This window comes from Saccostrea cucullata, unplaced genomic scaffold (genome assembly GCF_032062105.1).
Source record: "Saccostrea cucullata isolate Sc308-1 unplaced genomic scaffold, CSIRO_AGI_Scuc_v1 ctg4879, whole genome shotgun sequence".
NCBI classification, from domain to species: Eukaryota; Metazoa; Mollusca; class Bivalvia; order Ostreida; family Ostreidae; genus Saccostrea; species Saccostrea cuccullata.
This window is the reverse complement of record NW_026936391.1, coordinates 42087-64288: the sequence shown is the minus strand read 5'-3', so window position 1 is coordinate 64288 and position 22202 is coordinate 42087. Positions and strand designations below refer to the sequence as shown.

The following is a 22202-nucleotide window of genomic DNA, read 5'->3' as shown; positions in this document are numbered from 1 at the left end:
ATATTTAGATCTTTAACAAACAAAATTTCTATTGTAACTTTTCCTCAGTTCTGTAGTGGATTTCTCTACCACTTGTATATGGATTTTGTCTCTTTACTGTCATTTATTCTATAAGCAATATCATGCTCTGTTTTTATCCTTAATCATTGAATCGAGGCAGGCTACCGAAAAAGAGAGAGAATACTGTAAGAGATTATTAAAGGGAATTATTCAGCATCGTTTATAGACAATATTTCATAAATTCAATTTTCATAAATTCAACTTTCGATCAGTTATTGTTATACTTACCGTTTCATCAATCTATCTTAGGTTTTCTATATATTTTAACTAACACTGTTCCTTAAAAAAAATTATAGAACTTTGTTTTTATATTAAAATTGACTACAAATTTCTTTATCTGCTGAATCTATGCATACGGCCCATGGCGGGTGTGAAAGGTCGAATTTTTTTTTCTCTTCTTGTAAGCACTTGATACCACCTCTGGAATTTCCATATGAGTAAATGAAAATTAGTGTGTGCATTCAATTAATTATTCAGTGAAGTTCCAATTTTTGAATCATATTGAAGATCTGATACGACAAATGTTTATTATATATAATTAACAAATTTTAGGAAGATATAGATGTTTCTAGCTAGGTTTATATTGATAAAATCTTCTTATCATTTTGCTCTCAAACAATTAACCGCTCACACATGAAAGAAGCGTGATTTGCATCACAGTCCATATCATCCCACAACGTGTCAAAGTTAGCAGATAAATCCATACATTCATCACCTCCCGATGTATCAGGCTTGCTAGGTGCCCAGTCACTGAAGTTAACTGGTTGAAATGTTGTTGACCATCTCCATCTGTTCTGAGAGAAGGCATCTGTTCCTCCGATAAATGTGTTGCCTTTAACAAATAAAAGAAAACGTTTCTTATTACTGGTAAATGCAAAATACACATGTTTAAGAATCTTTTTGAATGATTTAATGAAAGATTTTGCCAGTTACACTGAAATTCAACCAAGAAGAAAAAAGACACTTTATAGCAATTAGTTTGAAACAAAAAAAAACCTACGTTAAAATACAGTGGACCCTCATTTATCCGGACGCTTTGGTTCCCAGTCAATTTGTCCGGATATGTGAAGCATCCGGATATCTGAATCACCAGTTAAACAAGACAGAATAACATTTTAAAATTTCTGTCCGATGAAAAATCGTCCGGATACTGAAGCATCCGGATATCTGGCGTCCGGATATCTGAAGGTCCACTCTATAGAATAGGACAATTCAGCAAATGTCTTCAGAAATTATAACCAAGAAGGTAAATTATTAAGTTGTTTCACGAATCCTAATGCATGTACTTTTCCAAAAATAATCTAACCATAGCTATTCTCCCTTGCGATGTTCTTCAGAAAAATATTTTCTTCCAATGTCTCTATTTCTGCTAATTTTGCCCCAAGTTCTCGACATTCAATCTGTTGACAAAAAATTATTTCTTCAAAATCTTTGTATCTTTTTTGTGAATTTTTGATATATGCAGGGAACTTCAAAACATTTCGATATCATTAAATCATGTACGATATCACATTGTTATATACGGTGACCGATGAAATGCTAGGATAGCAAAGATTAGACTTTTTTCACAGATGGAATCAGTTTCGATCGTCAATATGCAACTTATCAGCAAAATGTATTTGCAAACAAAGTAAGGGTATCAACAGTAGAATTTGTTGGAAGTAGATTATGTTCCCCGTACCTAATAATGTCACATGGAATCTTGTTAAATTAAGTTGTGAATACAGGGAAAAAACGTGGTATCAGCATTTTTAACAAGAAGAAGCTAATTCTTCTTACATCCATGTAGAAGTCATATAAAATGCAAAGTGTAAAACATTTCGTTTTTAAGATGGCTTAATCAAAAACCTTATATAAGAAACAAATATGTGCGGACTAGAATAAATTGTTGAATTATTCTCTGTATTTATTTAAACCTAGATAAAAATAAAATGTATTTTTACACCAGTGTATAACGGGGACGAGTATTATTATACATCTTGATTTATCATTCTTACCTGTGCGTCTAGCCATTTTATTTGTTTCTTGATATGTAGATAGTGGGATTTCCCAAACACTTTCCAGATCGAGAGGTCTGTAACGAAAAATGGAATTAACTCATATCACTTTGTTTCTTATGTATTAACAAGTATTATTATCTCTTCCACACTATTCTGTTAACCAACTTTCATTATCTTCCTGTTTTGCAATATTCTTTTACATGCAAATATCTATCAGCACCACCCAACTATCACTTGTGTATAGAAGATAATGATATATTAGTTATTGCAGAGAGATTCTAAACTGACAAATGGCGAATGAATACGTCGCCACTTATATAAATAATAAGTTTGCAATATTCAAAATAAATTTCCTTGGTATTCTTTTAAAAAATAAAATTAAGTTACACTATTATTTTTTATTAAAAAGGGGATATTTATGTTGTGTAGTTGAATTCTACGAAGTTTTGAATTTTCATGGTTTGTTTTCCTTTTTTGTCTCTATTTGTAAAACAATGTCAAAGGCCCTGATGTCATAGATGACCGGTTAAGTTGAAATGTTCTTAAAGTACCTTGGAGATTTAGTTATTCTGAAGTGATTGACAACACTTCTCAACTATATTATAACATTGCATACTTATTTTTTTCCTTTACTGTTGCTAATACTTTAGTGGGAAGTAAAGACAAATGTTTGGAAGCTGTGACCAATATATATTGATCTTGTAATCAGCTTATTTTTTCACTTTTGAATTATTGATGATGGAAGAATAGATGCATGTAAAACAAAGGAGACTGTTTGACAATAATGAGATCTCAATTAAATAAAGACAAGCCATGCATATCAAATATTTGTTTTAAATCTGCCTTGAAAAGAAAGGGCATGAAATGATGAATTATGGTCGATGTATAAATATAAATAGGGTTATTGATATTTAAATGGTATTAAATGCATTTTATGTGCCTGGGTTTGCTTTATTTCTGGACATTTAAAAAAAATTTAAAAACAGAATTTCTCGTTTTTCTATTTGTTTTATGTTTACTGTACACCGTATTTAAAAAAAAAAAAACTTAAGGAGAAAATGTCAAGTAAGAAACATCGTGCAATACCAATTTTTTTTAATTTTCAAATTCAGCAGTCTTCAGCAATGGAATGTAGATTATAATTTTGATTAAGTATAAATCTCACTATTTGTGACTAGTTGTTCTTTAATAGAACTCTGGTACGATCTTTCATATCTTTCAGATGTTCATTACTTTTGGCAAGCTATAGCTACAAACCAGTATCAAAATGAAATTTACATAAAATGGCATATTCCTAACACTACCTTTAACTTTTTTGTGTTGTTCAATTTTATTACGAAATACTCTACGCATGCCAAAAAAAACATGATTTGTAAAAGGAAACAATAGAAACCTACCTGACGAAGAAAAATGAACGTATCCTACAAATGGTAGAAGGTCACCTTGCTCAACTTGTCCTGTACATACACATTTCTTAATGGCAGAATTGTAGAAGAAGGAGACAGAATCAGCCCTCTTCCTGCACATAGCACTACAACTCGACAAACTAGGAATATTTGTTATTTCCGACAGGATTTTAGTAGATGTTATATGATTGTCATTATTATAAACATGCACATAGAAGGTCGACTGTTGAAAGGAATTGATGAAATTGGAAAATATCAGAAGAATACATGATACATAAAGACAATCCATCAATATGTTCGTGATGTTATTCGATGTAAAGCTTTTAGAGTTTAAAGCTGCCTTAAATTTAAAGAGAACAATTTAAAGCATACATTAATATTGATCAATTGAGTATGCATATTTAAAAGTTTATGAACCATGTGAAAGGGAAATAACAATAGGTCCTCAGTGGCTTAAATGTTGATTTTATTTTTTTTTTATTTTATAGAAGAAATATATCGTATTTGTTAAAACAAATAAGCTTAGTAGCGCTTTCGTGCAATATAGATTCATTAATCTTAGACTTTGCGTTTTAATATCACTTGCAAGAATATAAAACGATCTTTCTAAGCAATGAAGGGAATGTCGATAATAATCAAAATATTTAATATTCAAAGGATGCAAAGATCACCAGCACAAAGAAAGGAGTACATGGTTATGTTAAGGTTGCTTATATCAAAGCAATATATTGTAAACATATATTTGGAGATCAGTTAAGATGTTGATTTCGTTGTAGATATGTACATAAGTATATTACATAACGTTGATTACGTGAGTGTTATTTTATGGGCATTTCAAACAACCCATGTATTAAGCATTTTACCGATCTCCTTTGAAACCGAACCTGAAGATTAATAATTGCACAATTATACCGACACAATGATGACAATGATGACAATAATTTATTCTCTTAAATGTACAAACATACATTGTAGAGAGGAGGTAGGAAAATGTACAAACACAATACAAAAAAAGATTTAGCTATGGAACTCAATCTTCTGATAACATCACTCAAATATTAAAGTCTCTATTTATAAACTGCGTATACCAATTTGTTACATACATATATTAAGATTTTCATTCCTAGCAAGGGACGGTAATAATATAAGGACTAAATATCTATGTTAACTGTCTTGTGTCTTTTAACTATCCAGTATCTAAAATACCACGCCTTCTAAGAATAAAAATGTTTCAATTGATCAAAGCACGCACAAAAAGTGTATACTATACACTTATCCACTGGGTGTGAGTGGGATAGCTCTTTTATCAAACCCGCGACAGAGAACTATTCCCCGAGGGCTTGCCCGAGGGGAATAGTTTCTGTCAAGGGTTTGATAAAAGAGTTATCCCACTCACAAACAGTGGATAAGTGTTTTATTATACTGATATATAATATAATTTCTGAGGTTTGAATTTTTTCGGAGTAAGACAATACAGTAAGAATAATCTGAAATCCTGATGACGTCACAATGCTACTGAAGTCATCATGATATCATCAGTAGATAGATCTATCGTTGGAAATCAAAATTGGAGGCAAAAATTGCATGAAAATTTTCCGAGGGTGGATAGCAAAAACTATACCCCGGGGTATAGCTTTGCTATGCGTGAACTATAAAAGATAGCTATTTTACCTTCTGAACTTTATATAGGAAACATTTTAACAGAAGTATAATAAATTTTTTTATTATAAATTTTGAAGAAATATTTCCCTAGGAATGTAAATTTTCATCTTTAGAAAAACTTATTTGCATTTAGATCCAAATGAAAAAAAGAAATTGAAATTATGTAGAACGAGTCTTATATTTCTTACAATGCAAGTTACTTTTCATTAAAAGAAAAAAAAAAAAAACTCTAATCTCGAAAATAGAATGGGTGGATAAGTATTTCGTTATCCAAAATTTGCAATAGTACTATCACCACTCGAGTCTCTTGTCTCTGGAGCGTCGTTTATCCAATATTGATATAGCATGGGTTCGCGTTTTATATCTGATATGTTTAAAGTGTAAAATAAACAAAGTTTTAGGGATTTGATAATTATATTTCGGTTAAAATATTCTAATTTCTTTTATATCTGTTACCTGGTCATCTCTTTAAATAAATTGCTAACCAAAGCTATCTCATATTCAGTTTCCCTTCACTTGCAAACAACAAACGTTATGTTAAATATATCCCATCCTTCACTAAAACAATTAGTCTTATTGCCTAACCTACTATATAAATCATATATGTAATTAGGCATTTTGAACTGTTTCAGGATTTATTTTACGTTTTTGCTTGATCATGAAACAGTGGGACTGTTGACCGGGTCACAGAATAAATTGTTACACCCCTACTAAACAGTCCCTACGTAATTTCTTACCTTAAAAAGTCCAACAATTCGACTGTTTCCCCGACTGACTATCCAAGGAACTATTAAAATTGACTGTTAAAAAAGACTGTTTAACGCTTACGTCATATGGCGCTAAACTGCGTTATGTTTTTCTCATTCGACAAACCTCGGCTGATTCGCATAACCGTGATTTTAATTTAATCAGCCGAGGAGTGTCGAGTAATTTAAACATGACTTTAAGATAAACAACCAATACTAATGTTCCTACATGGATGATCACAGGTTTCTATTGATAAATTATTGCATCATTAGAAAAGACACCTAAAACTTGTTAATCTTCGTTTTATCCTTTTTTAGATTGCAAATGCATTTTAAAATATAAAAAAAAAGTTTGCATCATTTCTTTTACTAAAGGGATGCCGCCAATACATCAATACATGTATAATGCAAATATATCCACAACCTCATGTACCAACACATAAATCATTTAAAATATATATCAGATATCTAGAGAGGAATAAAGCTGTTTAACATAAAATGTTCCACTTCTAAAATCTTCTTACTGGGAGTCATGTTTACATAGTAGTTTAAGAAATTGCAATGAAAGGTATGTATTCTTTTTAAGAACTTTTAAAAACCGCTGTTTTATATCTATCTATATAGAACCATTTTATGTACCATCAAATGAAAAAAGCTATTCAGATTTTATTATTCAGAAAAAAATAAACAGTTAAATACTGAATTGAATTACCATGTGAGAAATGGCTATATTTTTAAATCTGAATTTGAAAATATTAATGATGATTTTCAAAGGGTTTGAAATTTTCAAAACGACTTTTGGATATTTTTTGGGGAATATTAATCTATAATTATATTTGGCACATTTAGTTCTTTTGTGTGGATTGTCCAGATTGATTTTTTTTTTATTTTGATGTCGCATTTACTATTTACTATTGACTCCTGTAAAAAAATGAAACCGAATTTATGTAACATCTAGTTGCTTTTCGATGTCATATCTCCATATATTCAAATTGCATTAAATTTCAGATTTATTATATAGCCGATTTAATCTTAACATTCAGATGTTCCTGGATTTTGCATTGAATGCAGCCATGAAGGGGTAACTGAATCAGCAGGAGAAAAATAGCACACCCAAGGTCAACTTGGGTTTTGATGAATACCAAAACACACAGTGGTTGTGAAACTTTTCACATTCACAGGTTCAATAAGCATGCTAAAAATGTTTATCACTATGCCCCGATTTCTGCTGACAAATATCAGCCGACACTTAAAACGACCTGGTGTAAATAACTACAAAATTAATTCGACAAAAATTCTTTAAATAAAATGACCATGCAATATGTTTTTGATGTGAAAATTGTCACTGCAGTAATTTGTTTCCTCTGATCAAAATTTCAAAATTGCATATTCCACTTTTATGATCAAGAGTAGAATTATATTCCTATATAATTTAGACGGCACATTACAGAGCCAATATTTATATAATAGTGTTGCATTATGCATGTACGTACTATGCCTAAATAGTAGGCAGGGTTTGACACATGGTGCACGAGCCGGAGGCTCGTGCACTATATGTGTCAAACCCTGCCTACTATTTAGGCATAGTACATGCATAATGCAACACTATTGTTATTATTATGCTGACTGTTGTAATTATTTATGCGGCAATCCATTTGTCTTTTTCCTGAAAATATCGGTGCTAACACAGCGCACTTGCAAGAACTCATTCAAAATCTTCATGCTAAAGTTGGTTACATGCTTAGTTACTTTGGTTACTAGTATTTTCTCTAAATAAGTCGGGATTTTTTGTCCCAAAGCAACTCATCTTTATTTTCTGTTTTCTTAGTATATAGTTGTTTGTTTGCAGACGTCGATTCTCATTTTTCTTTTACATCCTTCAACAAGCATCATATAAAAAAGCGTTTTAATGACCCTATGAAATCAGTTCATCTAACGATCTGTATGTAATTAGTTTGAAACTTTGTTGTAGGCATTAATCTAAGGTCCCTTTGAATAATATAACTGTTTTTAAATAATATTTGTCTATTCTTTCCTTCTTGTGTCAATTGTATTAATTAAGTTTATATATTTAATAAAATTCCGTTATTCAGTGATCGTCTCTGTGGCGTAATCGATAAGGCATGGGACTGACAATCTCTTGGTCTTGAGTTCGATCCCCGGCGTGTGCGTTGAAGAATTTTATTCAATAAACAAAGCCGTGCACTATTTCGGCATAGTATGTTAACGCTATATAAATCCTTAGACCACTATGCGAGAATAGTAGGGTATGGGTTATATAGAGACAAACTGACAGGAAGCATAATAATGGATAATAACTGAACAGGGTAATAGCATGGTCTGCATTCAAAAGAATTTTCAAGAAAATATCATCCGAAATATGATAGAAATTGCGTATTGAAAAACCAACTTTCTTCTTTCAAAGATACAGCTGAAAGAACGAACAAGTTGGGTTGTTGTATATAAACAGTTGATACACCATTAAAGCCACAATCAATTGAATGCTATCATACATTTTCTGAAGGTAGAGATGTATGCCCTTCAAAAATTAACTATGAAAATTATTCACCCGAGATGGTACCGATACCGAAAAATTCATGGCCTGGATCATGGACTAAATGTACGGGTGTGAATCACAAGGAACACGATGATCGAGTTTGATCTTCGAATCGCTGTAACTTGTCTACTGTACTTTACATCAGTTCACAGAAGAAATATATACACAGTATACATTTTATTAAATTATTTGACCATGTCAAAAATACGTTCATTGTGTGTGCATATTTCCATATCTACTTTATACGTTGTCATTTCTTCCCATATCGTTCATTGTTTACCTATTTACAAGGCAACAAATATACGGCCAACCAGACGTGTAAAAAAATTCAACGTTATTCTAAGAAGTTCGGGGCATTAGTAATTTAAATAAAACCAACTAAAATATTTTTTTTCTATAAATGTTGAGTACAAAAAGACAACAAAAATAATTAATGTTTCTATGATTTAATTTTATTGCATAATTTATATGTACAAAATAAAAATAATAAATAGACCTAAATAAAAATAATAGTAATAAAGTTTTGAATCGACATTTTATTTATATAGTGATGGTGCTACAAAACAATAAAAATGCATCACATTTTTAATTCTAAAAATTCCTTAATTTAATTTCTGAATTTTTAGGGTTAATTTGTTATTATAAAAACTATCATAGTGTGAATTATTAAATTAAATAGGCTTATACTTAGTTGTATTACGAAGGAACCATTATACATATACATGTAGTCATATACCCTTTCTCTAAACATTTTTTTTTACTGATTACTGCAGTAGCACTCAACATGATATTGATTTTTAGCTCACCTCAACGAAGTTGGGGGGAGCTTATGTGATACCCTCGGCGTCGGCGTCGGTGTCGGCGTCGGCGTCGGTGTCAGCGTCGGCGTCGGCGTCCCAGGTTAAGGTTAAGTTTTTTGGAGCAGTTTTCTTTTTTAATTACTTCTGTGTCCTATACTGATTAGACATGCATGGAAGATGGTTTTAGTGTGTTTTATTGTACCAGACAAAGTTTCAGATGCTGCAATTTCAGCAAAGGAATTACCAGGTTAATGTTTTTGGAGCAGGTTCACATTTTTGGTGCAGTTTTTGGTGTGGGTTTCATTTCCAAGTAACTATAAGCCCTATGTTGACCAAACTTGCATGGATGATACATCTAAGGATGCATACTACCGTGCTTGCTTCGGATGCTGAATCTGACCTACATTTTCCGGTTGAGTTAACAGGTTAAAGTTTTTGGTGTAGGTTTCATTTCCAAGTAACTATAAGCCCTATGTTGACCAAACTTGCATGGATGATACATCTAAGGATGTATACTACCGGGCTTGCTTCGGATGCTGAATCTGACCTACATTTTCTGGTTGAGTGAACAGGTTAAAGTTTTTGGTGAGGGTTTCATTTCCAAGTAACTATAAGCCCTATGTTGACCAAACTTGCATGGATGATACATCTAAGGATGCATACTACCGGGCTTGCTTCGGATGCTGAATCTGACCTACATTTTCCGGTTGAGTGAACAGGTTAAAATTTTGGTGCAGGTTTCATTTCCAAGTAACTATATCTAAGGATGCATACTACCGGGCTTGCTTCGGATGCTGAATCTGACCTTCATTTTCCAGTTGAGTGAACAGGTTAAAGTTTTTGGTGCAGGTTTCATTTCCAAGTCACTATAAGCCCTATGTTTTCCATTCTTTTATGGATGATACATCTAAGGATGCATACTACCGGGCTTGCTTCGGATGCTGAATCTGACCTACATTTTCCAGTTGAGCGAACAGGTTAATGTTGTTGGTGCAGGTTTCATTTGCAAGTAACTTTAAGCCCTATGTTGACCAAACTTGCATGGATGATACATCTAAGGATGCACACTACCAGACTTGCTTCGGATGCTGAATCTGACCTACATTTTCTGGTTGAGTGATTAGTTAAAAGTTTTTGGTGCAGGTTTCATTTCCAAGGAACTATGAGTTCTTTAATGACCAATCTTGCATAAATGATACATCTAAGGATGCATACTTCCAGGCTTGCTTCGGATGCTGAATCTGACCTACTTTTTGTGGATGAGTGAAAATGTTAGTTTTGATGCATGTTTCATTTCCAATAAACTATGAGCCCTATAAAGAGCAAACTTGCATGGATGATACGTCTAAGGATGCACACTAATGGACTTGCTTCGGATGCTGAATTGGACATACATTTTTCAGATAGTAGACAAGGTAAAAGTTATGGTTGCAGGTCTATTACCAAAAACTATAAGGCTTATATAACATTGTGTAAACCAAACTTGCACAAATGCTGCATCAAGAGATGAAAACTCTCAAATTTGCTTCAGATGCTGGATTTTCATTACATTTTCATGAAGAAGTAGTTTAAATGTTTTATGTAGGTCTATTTCAAAGTATCAGATCAAAATTGCTTTTAAAAATATTTTTATTTTTGGAATGTATACTTTTTGTTGGTTAATTGTGTGACTTTGCCTTACTTAAAGACAACATTCGTTGAGGTGAGCTCTGTAATCTCTGATTACCTATGTCTTTTACCTCAACTATTTTTTTTTTTATATTATAATAATTATTTCCCTTTTTTGAATTAACTAGTTAAAACATTGTGATTTCTTTTCCAGACTCTACAGAAAGGAAGTTTTAAAATACATTTTTTTGAGTGTTGAGAAAGTGGCGTTTGTCATTGCTACCTTCGTAGATTGTAATACAAGGTTGTTACCCGTATAGTTGTATTTCTTGTCGGAAAAATCTAAAAAAAAAAAAAAAAAAGAAAAAAAAGTACACTGTACCAGTTGAAATTAATTTTTTATCAAAGAGGCAAAAGACTAGAAAGTTATTGATTACTCGGTATATTTTACTGATTGCACCCTTCCCCTAGATCTATGATATCAAAACAAGATTCCAATATTTCACCAGGTCAATTGGTGCACCTGTGTGGCGCAGTGGTTAGATCATTTGCCCATAAGTCGCAGAGCATAGCGATCATTAAGTACAGGGTCCAAATCTCATTTCGGAATCGAGACATAACATTTCGAATAAAAAAAGTTCTCGAAATGGTAGATAAAAAATCAAACAAACAAATCTGTTCATTGAATTTGTGTATCTCCTGAATGGCCAGTTACATGAATTCGTAGTGTTTTCTTTAACATTTTATGTTTAATTTTAAAAACCTTATATCATTATGCCTTTTGAATTTTTTACAACATATCATAGTCAATATTTACACGATCTTCCCATTCTGATACTAGATTTTTTGTACATGTTAATGAGAAAAGGCCATCGATTTCAATGGAGAGAAAATTAAAAATGATTGTTGTTTAATGCCCCTGTAGAGAATTTATATTGAGATACAACCACTTGCAGATGAAGGGCAACAGATTCTAACCTATACTCGGCACTTAGGGTAATTGACCAGCGAGAGATCTTTTTCGCGCCATCTCCTACTACACACGGGACCTCGGTTTATACGAACTCAAACGAAGGACCGGCCTCCACGTCCCTTGTGGGATTCGATTCCGCAACGTAAGGATTGACTCCTTACTTCGCGATTCTATAGAAAGATACTCTAACTACTGCGCCACGCAGACGACACTTTGGCTATAGAATCATAAATTAAAAATTCATAAATATAAAAAATACAAGTCTATATGTTGTTTCACTACTTATTTCTGCACTTCAAATATGATCATGCTATGCAAAATTTTAATGTTCATATTGCAAAATTATGCTGAATGATACAGATGTTGTTTTTTTTTTAAATTCCTCCGTTAAATGATAATTGATAAAATCCAATTAATAGCATTTTTCATATTTTCATCTGCCAGTGATTTGAATTTTATAAATGATTATGGTATAACAATTTTTGACAATACTTTGAATTAGAGATTAATCAAATCATAAATCATATGTATACATGTACTAGAATGTAAACTTCTTATTTTTCTAAGTTACAAAGTTATTATCGGAAAGGACTGCATTAATGGACAGACTTATTGTAAGAGAGACAAGTTGATTCCTATCAACCACGTCCCTCAATACCAAGTTTTTGTTAAAATGTTAAATATTTATGCGCCCGAATTTATTTGGGGCGTATATTGTTTTGTCCAGTCTATCTGTTTTTCTGTTTATCTGTTTGTCTGTCTGTTTTTCTGTTTATCTGTCTGTTGCATGTCAACTTTAACCTTCGCCATAACTTTTGAACCGTTCGAGATAGAGACTTCATATTTAGAATGCATACTCCACTAATTAATCACTTTCAACTTACACCAAGGTCAATGACCTTGTGACTTTGACTGTGACCTATATGCTAAAAATAGATTTTTCGAACTTTCGCTCTAACTTTTGAACCATAGGAAATAGACTTTATATTTGATATGCATACTTCACTAGTTAAGTGCTTTCAAATGACACCAAGGTCAAAGACCTTGTGACCTTGACTGTAACCTATATGCTAAAAATAGCTTGTTTAAATTTTGTTGCCGCCGGGCGCATAGTGTTTCACAAACATATCTTGTTTTCTTTTTTCCTAAAAATATATAGTGTAACCAAAAAAAAAAAAGAATCGGAGAAAATTGTATGAAAAAATTAACGATTGCTTTTGTTTGGTAAATAAAAAAAACTGGTCTAAGGGAATAAGTTAGTACAAAACGGAATTGCCTATCAATCTGATATAATTCTAAGTAAAAAATCATCTTAGGGTATCCAAAATATAAATATAAACATTTATGGAAAATTTAAAAGATGCCACCAAAATTACAGATTTCTTAATTTTCAAGAAAGCCATGATTTCAGAAATAAAGGAATAAGTTTGAATACAGTTTCCATGGTAACATAATACCTATTAAATTCAAATTTACGGCAGTGAAAATGACCCGCTAAAGGGTAACTTCAAGAGTACTGTGCCGCCAGAATATGGCTGAAAGATTGCCGAATTGGCGTTAAACAATATTCAATCAATCAAGAGTACTGTGCAACGACATATTCAAAAAGTGGTGTGAATGAGAAGTAGATCATGAATTCAAAAAAAAAAAAAAAAAAAAAAACGTTTGTACAATTGGAAATCACAAAATTTCACCAAAATCAACAGCGTAAAAACGTACGACTTTTCAACTTTATACACAACCATTTCCCACGATAAATTAAAGTAAAGACTTTTTGATATCTTTGACACATGCTTTTTCAATGAAATTGGAACTCGTGAATGTACTTACTTGTTTATTGGTCATTTGCAAAATTAATTTGTTAAAACACATTCTGATTGCACAGACAGATACTCTGAAATTGATATAAAAAAGATGCATGATTTTCTGATTGAAAATATCTATGTGATTTTTGGAGACCAAGTCATCCAACAATCTATTGGAATTCCATTAGTACCCACTGCGCTCCGTTATTAGCAGACCTGTTTTTGTATTCATATGAAGCAGAATTTGTGCAAAACCTCATATGTGAAAAGAAGAAAAAACTGTTGCCTTCAACTCGACATTTAGAAATAGCGACGACGTATTGTCAATTAACAATTATGGTTATTTCAATTCTCATGTCGATACGATATATCCTGGTGAGCATGAGATTAAAGATATAACAGAGTCTGACACATCTGTTTCATACTTGCATATTTTTACTTGAAAACGATAATGGTGATCTAACAATCAAGCTATATGATAATCGTTATGACTAACTTTTCTATCGTCAACTTTCCTTACTTGTGCAGCAATATACTTTCACCTGCATACGAACTTTACATATCTCAGTTGATTCGATACGCAAGAGCATGCTTTACGTATGGAGGTTTTAAAAACAAAACGAGGTAAATTATTGACAAGAAGTCGAAAAACAAGAATATCTGCAGTCATATTTACTAATATTATCGACCTGTTACCTCATGTTAGGGTTTTGAACATTTTAGTAATCTCAGATATCTGACATGGCACTACGGACAGCGGACTGCAAACAAAAGACAACTTCCAGGGAAAGTATGGAAATACGTTTAAAGTACATGTATATTAACCATACAGAGAAATTATTCTTTACGTTTTACACTGCTAGACTAGTCTCCACAATCATTTTGCGTCAAAATCACGAATCGGTTATCTTTTCGCTAAATTAAAATATTAAATAATTTTAATTTAATGACTGATTTTAACAATAAAGTTTCCATGAAATTAAATAAATTTAATTTCGGTTTTAACCTGATTCTCAAACTTTTAGGTTTAGTGTATGTGATAAATGTAAAAATAAAACAAAAATGTAAATTATAAATCGTTTCTGCATTCTTTTTAGTCTTTTGGAAGTGATGCTGCTTTCCAAGAATTGATCTTAACTTCAGAAAAAAAGTCTCTAGAATCATAAAGCGTTGATGAGCTTATTTTTAATTCAAACTACACGACATGTTCATACCTTGTGTAACTTCATCTTGTTATGGAATCAAATGAACGAAATAACTTAGTAAGTCATATTTAATTGATCTTCGTTTCCAAAATAAAGGCTCCAGAACAATAAAACGTGGAAGAGCTAATTTTAAATTTCACACTCGGAGTAAGAAGGGAAGATAAAAGAAAAAAATGTAACTTTAAAAAAATGTGAATTTGTCTACATTAAATGGTTCTGGGATATAGACTACACTGTGTTATCGTTATTGTACGAGAGTTGTCCGATAAAATAGTGGACAAGTTGCTTTACGTGAATAATAATCATCACTCCGTTCTGAAATGTTAACTATTCATTAGTACATATTTTGTGAATAAACATAGCAAATTTCAAATAGATATATGCATAAATAAATAAATTATGAGATTTTATGTTATGTATTGTAACGCCTTAAGGCGCATGGATGATAACGTCAAAGTGTCTAAAACAGCATCACGTTTCATCTTTGCGCTAAAAATAAAGTTGGATAAGTTCCACTTAAATTTAGGAATTTAATTGATGCACATACTTTAGTCTTTACAAAGCAGATGAGCCAATTTGGCACAAACGTGTAATATTCTGGCGATTTTTTGGTAAATTACGGACATTATTCCATCATTCAACTAAGAGACAATTTCATGTATGGTCAAAAGTGACAGCGTCCTTTGCTACAATAGCTGTTTGTCTCTAAGTTTTGTACTACCTGTGAACTCGTTCAAGAAAGACTTTACCTAAAAAACTTCATTTCTATACAAAAGATCTGGGGATTTTCTTTTCCTATGTATTCATTTAAAGTTTCTTACGGCGCTATAAAACCATTTTAATCAAAGCAACTGATCTCCGGTGCACTGTGACGTCATCTAACGTCACCATTTTTCGTGTGACGTGTTCCTATTTCGAATTTGAATGCTCAGGAAACTGCCAAAAATTGACCAAATGCCTTGATATTGATAAAAAAAAACTTCACTCTCTAAAAAAATTCCCATTTCATTCCCACACTAAAGATCTGATAATTTTTTTTTCTGTATTCATTCAAAGTTTCTTACGGCGTTACCACACGATCTAAATCAATGCAAACTGCTCTCCGGTGCGCCGTTACGTGATCATTTTTGTGTGCTGTGTTCATCACTTTCCCATTTAAGATCAGGTAGAGGGAATACTCCGTAGTCTAATTATGTATAAAAACAAATGTTACACACAGGGTATGAAACATGTCAGCCAGCCTCTGACCCTATGACAGACATTTCTTTGCTACCCAAGTTATTACAACTACCAAAGACTTTAATAATGCTGACTAAACAGGAGGTTTTTGAATCTCTGTAATAATAATCCTGTTTGTCAGTGACCTGCCTAGGTGTATAAATAAGCATTCTGGTTACAGCAGAGTACCCAATAAGTTTGAAGATTTAAACACCATAAGATCTGGACTTATTGATATTCTTCCTGTCAAAAGTGGGCAAACTGCAGTGACTTGACGTCATATTCCATTATGACATTCTGTTTTGTAGTTCAAAAAAGTCTTGCAAAGAATGTGCTGTCACGATAATTTTCGAAGAATCTTAACCTATATGCGTAATTTATTCAAATATTATGTATCAAGGTTACATGTATAGGTTTGTGTCAAAATGTCTTTATAAACAGATGTACTATTTCCTTAAAAAATAATTCGAAATCAAGACTAGTTTCTAGGGTTCTATTTTTTTATTCTATTCTGATTTTATGTAAAGACCAGGCAAAACGTAGTTCCCTTTATACCATTTTTCGCTCACATATGAATGAGAAACTTGCATCGCACTCGAAGTCATCCCAAGACATGTCATATATAGTATTCAGTGCGAGACATTCGTCTCTCGTGCTTGCATCCGGCTTACCGGGTGCCCAGTCACTGAATGTAATTGGTTCAAATGTTGTTGACCATCTCCAAGTGTTGTGAGAGAAGGCATCTGTTCCTCCAATAAATGCATTGCCTTTTACAAAAGAAAGAGAAATATGAATGTGTTTTTTACTATATATCATTATTGTTTTTTTTACGATTTTCCGGATTTATTAACGAATAAGATTTATAAACTAAATTTGAAGTAAGGTAAGAAATTAGAATTAGCATTAAAATATGAATACTTTAATATTCTTTCTTTAATTTCATAATTCTATAGAGATTTAATGAAAAGCCAAATAATTTAGGTTTATTTTGATAAAGAGACTGGAATTAAGTATGAAAATTTTGATTAATTAGAAATTAACAGAAGAATACATCATTAAGTATTTTGTAGGTATATTTGAATTTATACCTTTTATTTTCTCTCAAAAACTGCTACAACTCGAATATAAGCATGCCTACCATAATTATTCTCCTTTGCGTAATTTTTCAGAAATGCGTTTTCCTGCGTAGTTTCTATTTCTGCTAGTTTTGCGCCGAGCTTTTTGCATTCAAGCTGTGAAGAAAATTAATATTTAGATAAATATTTCAATCTTCCCGCAGTATATAATGAAATAAATATAATATTAGAAATATTTGATGTCTTAGATGTTGACCAGAATTTTCTACCACAAATTTCGCTGTCATGTTAAACAAGCTGTGATGCATTGATGTACTATACACTATAATTATTATTATGAGCGATTTACAATAATATCACTTGCATATGAAATTTATGTCTGACAAAAGAAAGTGCATTGATAGAACGTTTTCTACAAATTGGGAATCGTTGTTTCAGGGATTAGAGTGTCTGCTCTAGAGTCGCGGGGTAAGGAGTTAATACCACTGTGAGACGTGGAGACCGGTCCTTCGGATAAGACCGTATAATCCGAGGTCCCTTGCCGCAGTACGTTTTGGGACAAAAAGGATCCCCCAGTGCCGAATGGCCCTGTTTGCCGGGCATAGGTCAAAGTCTGCAGCTCTCTTCTGGCAAGTGGTGAAGTTTCCAAATGAGTGAAAAATTCTCGGAAAGGATGTAAAACACCAAAGAATAACAAAAGAGCGGTTTCTTAAATGAATAAGTCTACTTAATAGTATATTTAAAATACATAAATTCTTTTATAAAGGGATTAAACAATCTCGTTGGAAGTCCATATTTCACAAACTCTGTGATCCATACAATGACAATTATTTGCAAATACAATTATTATATGTCCATTCCTACATTACACTTAATACTACCTATGATGTTTTGGAGGTCCATGTTTGCTCTGCTCCTATTTTGTAATGATTAATAGACTTTTGAGCTCGAGGGCTGTTTATCATCGCCACCTATTTCATACAATTTGAAAGGCTTTTCATTTTTACTAGAACAGTCTATTAATTTTTCCTAAAACTCAGTTTGATAGAGAATACAAGGAGTAAATGTCCAGTCGTCAGGGAATGTTTACTCCTTTAGGCATTTGAAGCCACCACTGTTTTAAATCCCTGGATGGCTCTGCCTATCATTTGTTCGCGAGTTAAAACAGTGTATGCAGATGGACTATTGAAAATCCGCAAGGACAACACCTCTTATATAAAGACGGATTAAATTTATTTTATCAAATATTGGCTGTAATAATGGTATATAAAAACTAAAAGCACTATGGCATCATTTTATGATATACAATCTATGATTTTAAACAAAAAAATAACCAAAATTAAAGCTTTAATGCAAGAGCAAATCATATTTCATTATACAGGAACAAAGTATAATTAAAGCATAATACTCAAATATTAATGTTTTTGCTGTAAAAAAAAAAGTTGACGTTTCTATTGCTTAGTAACTACTTCGTTTGACAAGATTTCAAATGAAACGGAGTAACAATCCACAGTCCGCTGTAAGATCCCTAAAATTCGTATGTGAACCTTATTGGGATTTGTGCAGCAAATTTCTTAATCAATTAAATATCCATTGATGAACAAGCATTTTGCTTTATTTATATCTAATAAGAAAGAGTCCTTACTGTTTTGTCGACGTGCCTTACATGTATGTATTACATGGAGTGGTAAAGAACAGTAATATGATAAAATGGCTTCATGATTTAAACTTGCTTTCCTTGTCGCAGGTACAAATTTTATGTATGTTAATTGAATAAAACTTCTGTATTTTCAGCTTTGTCTTAACTCATTTGCATTGAAATACCTAGTACATCTGGTATTAACTCACATGCGAAACCTTTAAGGATGATCATTGTTCGCTATGTTTTCAACGTATAAGCTGGAAAATATTATATAAGGCCACACCAACATTCTTGTTTGTTTGTTGGACACATGCTCTCGTATTTAGTCAAAACGATACACATATTATCAAATAAAAATTGCAGCACTTTAGAAATTCCGTGCAATTGCCGATTCCATTTCCTCCCCATTTATCATACTTTTAATCTACTTACTCTGTAAATCAGAAAAATATAGTTTCCGCTCATTTATTTTTCACGCAACACCTTACATTTTTGCCTACAATACTCATAACATTATTTTACTCTTACCCGTTCGTATTTTTTCATCAAATGTTCGACAAACAAAAAAAAAATAAAGTTGTGTGGTCTGAAATTTGTTTTTCGAAGAGAGGAGAAAACAAGAATAATCTCCTTTTTTAGATGGACTAATTTAAGAATTAATTTTTTTTCATTGTATATATGTTTTTAAAAAAGTCCAAAATGGAAATTAATAAAAAATATCTTAATTAATTGTAAACAAAAAAATTACCTGTGCGTCAATCCATTTGATTTTATCTTTAATTTGCAAATATTGCTTTTTACCGAACACTCTCCAAGGAGAAATATCTGTCAAAGATATTGAAACATCTGTAAGTTTTATGCTCGAAATATCTGTCAAAGATATTGAAACATCTGTAAGTTTTATGCTCGAAATATCTGTCAAAGATATTGAAACATCTGTAAGTTTTATGCTCATGGCATTTTTTTTTTTTTGTTCGAATAAACGCGTACACAATTTTATACCTAAAAATGGGAAAATTTATTGTTGAATAAATAATAAAACTGTTCTCTTTCTGGTAGAAATAGCTTATGCATGTTTGAAGCACTACTTCGACCGGTCTGCAGGTTATGCTTACACCTCATTGACACCTGATCCAACCGCTAATGAGTCCCTGTCTTCTCTATTGCAAATACATGTATTTATTGTTTCTCTGGACTTATTTGATTATTGTTCGTAATCCTGGTTTAATTTCTTCTTGTATATTTTTTATGAGAAGATTTGAATAACAAAGAGTACATGTACAATGTATGTACATGTAAGCTGCTATGTTCGCTCGTTACCGAAAAGCTTTAGCAATATTGCAAACGTTTCATTTATTCTAATGTGTGATATTTAAACTAATTTGGAAATAAGAAAACCTACCTGACGAAGAAAAGTGGACGTATCCTACGAAGGGTAAAAGGTCACTCTGTTGTACCTGTCCGGTACACACACATTTCTTAATGGCAGAATTGTAGAAGAACGAGACAGAATCAGCCCTCTTCCTGCACATAGCGCTACAGCTCGACAGACTTGGAATGTTTGTTATTTCCGAAAGAATATTGGTTGTCGTTATCTGATTGTCATTGTCATAAACATGTACATACTCGGTTGATTGTTGATAGGAGTTGATGAAGTTGAGCAATGTAAGGATTATACACGACAAATAAAGAGAGACGTGCATCGCGCTTGACGATCCTTCAACGAGTGAACATTATTAAAATTCTAACTGTTCTGCAAGGTGAGGCAAAAGTAGTCAGAATCAATAATTAAACGTTGTTATTTCATAATCAAAGACAATTTTGAGCTCTGTATTTCATTTTAAAATAATGAAAACTTATCTTCTTGAAACAATGGTTGTCCAAAAAGTTCGTGGACAATTGCAAATGCTTTAATTTCTTTTAGTTAGCAAAGCCCGCAATGGCAAGTATGTACAATGATATTTTATCATACATGATCATAATTAGTAAATATAGAAAGGGCTTTAGAAACGAACTCGTTGCGAGCAACGAGAGGTCATCCGTCCGATTCTGGAAAAAAACGTGAAATTGAGCTAAAAAAGAAAAGAAAAAAAATGGACACAAGGGTAGTTGAACCCGGATCGCCAGTCTAAAAATCCAGCGCGTTTTTTTTTCTTTTATTCCCAATGCGCTATCCATTACGCTATTGGGAGTCATGCTCTAAATGTACTTTAATATGCTTCTCCGACAGAACATCTTTCTTAAAATTATGAATGGCGAGTCACTATTCATAATTTTGCGTCAAACACTACGAGTAAATCTTTGCGCCTTTTCTTTGGAACGTTGTATTAAACAGGTATGATATATTCAATGAAATTGAAAAAAACGTTCTTATAGCCTAAATTTCGAAGTTTAGGAAGTTGTTTAACACATTGTACACTTTACATATCATATTTACGAAATGAATATCCCGCTTAGTTACTTTTTTTATGAACAAGTCTCACCCTAAGTCTTTGACGGGGAAGAAATCTGATTCCATTTATGTTTAAAACCATGCATCATATCTTTTGAAAAAAAAACTATTTATAAACTTCATTAAGGATCTTTTAAAGAATGATTCTCTTATTTATTTATTTTTTTGCCTTTTTTATTAGTTTAATATGACAAAAATGTACATGGGAAAAGCTTTGGTCTCATATCATACTTACTACATTGTATATATAATGTTTTTGAAAGACTTTTACTTATGACCATGATTTAAGTTATGTTTTCCGTGGAGCAAAACATACAAAAGGAAAGGTTTAATGTATTGTTTTCATCGTTTTTATTTGTACATGTAGTCCTGTCTTTTTCTACTTTGAGAACCAGGCAAGATCAATTACAGTAGATGTATGAGAATGCATCAGATTATAACTTTATTTTAACACAGAATTGCAACGTAACTACGACGTGATAATCCGAGTATTCTTTCACATTCCATTTATACTCATGTTAGTTTCCTTCAACCAAACGCTCGATTGTCTCCATATGAACCTATTTCGTAAATGTCGGAGTCCACGGAGACAGTCGCCATTTTTAAGCCACTGTTAATATCTTAAGTTTAAACCAAAATAATTCAAAAACATTGAAAAACAAAAAATGCTAGAAAATACGACTTTTTTTAATTTGCATCTGCTAACGTCCGAAGGTATTGACAGCGTCCTGGGTAGTACTTATCACCAAAGGACTACATTCAAGAATCAAAAATATTATTCCTGAAAGTTTCATGTTGATATCCATTACCGTTCTTGAGATTATCCACGGACAAAATACCATTTACAATTCAGAAAATAGTCCGCAACCTGGCAGCAGAAGCGAATATCAAAAAAAAAAAAAACTCCAGGATAAAATAGCTTCAGATAACAACTATTCCTGCAAATATAATGAAAATCCCCAGTAGTCTTTAGGAAATCGCGTGCATAAAAT

At 32.2% G+C, this 22202-nt stretch overlaps 2 protein-coding genes across 2 annotated transcripts; both read right to left on the bottom strand.

Moving 5' to 3' along the window:
• Positions 1–671: 671 nt before the first annotated feature.
• On the bottom strand, positions 672–3674 carry LOC134245423 (type-2 ice-structuring protein-like). Its single transcript, XM_062727706.1, has 4 exons — positions 3458–3674; positions 2058–2134; positions 1367–1460; positions 672–892 (listed from the first exon to the last, which is right to left on the bottom strand). Exons 1-4 carry the CDS (start codon positions 3585–3587, stop codon positions 672–674), a joined length of 522 nt encoding a protein of 173 aa, XP_062583690.1. The 5' UTR covers positions 3588–3674.
• A 12903-nt stretch (positions 3675–16577) lies between these two features.
• LOC134245426 (type-2 ice-structuring protein-like) lies at positions 16578–20397 on the bottom strand. Its single transcript, XM_062727707.1, has 4 exons — positions 20161–20397; positions 19507–19583; positions 17179–17272; positions 16578–16807 (listed from the first exon to the last, which is right to left on the bottom strand). Exons 1-4 carry the CDS (start codon positions 20288–20290, stop codon positions 16590–16592), a joined length of 519 nt encoding a protein of 172 aa, XP_062583691.1. The 5' UTR covers positions 20291–20397; the 3' UTR covers positions 16578–16589.
• Between the last annotated feature and the right edge of the window lie 1805 nt (positions 20398–22202).

Excerpts from the sequence above, each read along its gene's own strand:
- LOC134245426 (XM_062727707.1), bottom strand. The coding sequence starts at position 20,290 with ATGTGCAGGAAGAGGGCTGATTCTGTCTCGTTCTTCTACAATTCTGCC. Across the intron at positions 19,584-20,160 it reads CGTCCACTTTTCTTCGTCAG|ATATTTCTCCTTGGAGAGTG; the intron begins GTAGGTTTTCTT and ends TATCTTTGACAG. Across the intron at positions 16,808-17,178 it reads CGCAAAGGAGAATAATTATG|GCAATGCATTTATTGGAGGA; the intron begins GTAGGCATGCTT and ends CTTTTGTAAAAG.
- LOC134245423 (XM_062727706.1), bottom strand. The coding sequence starts at position 3,587 with ATGTGCAGGAAGAGGGCTGATTCTGTCTCCTTCTTCTACAATTCTGCC. Across the intron at positions 1,461-2,057 it reads TAAAATGGCTAGACGCACAG|ATTGAATGTCGAGAACTTGG; the intron begins GTAAGAATGATA and ends TTTTGTCAACAG. Across the intron at positions 893-1,366 it reads CGCAAGGGAGAATAGCTATG|GCAACACATTTATCGGAGGA; the intron begins GTTAGATTATTT and ends TATTTGTTAAAG.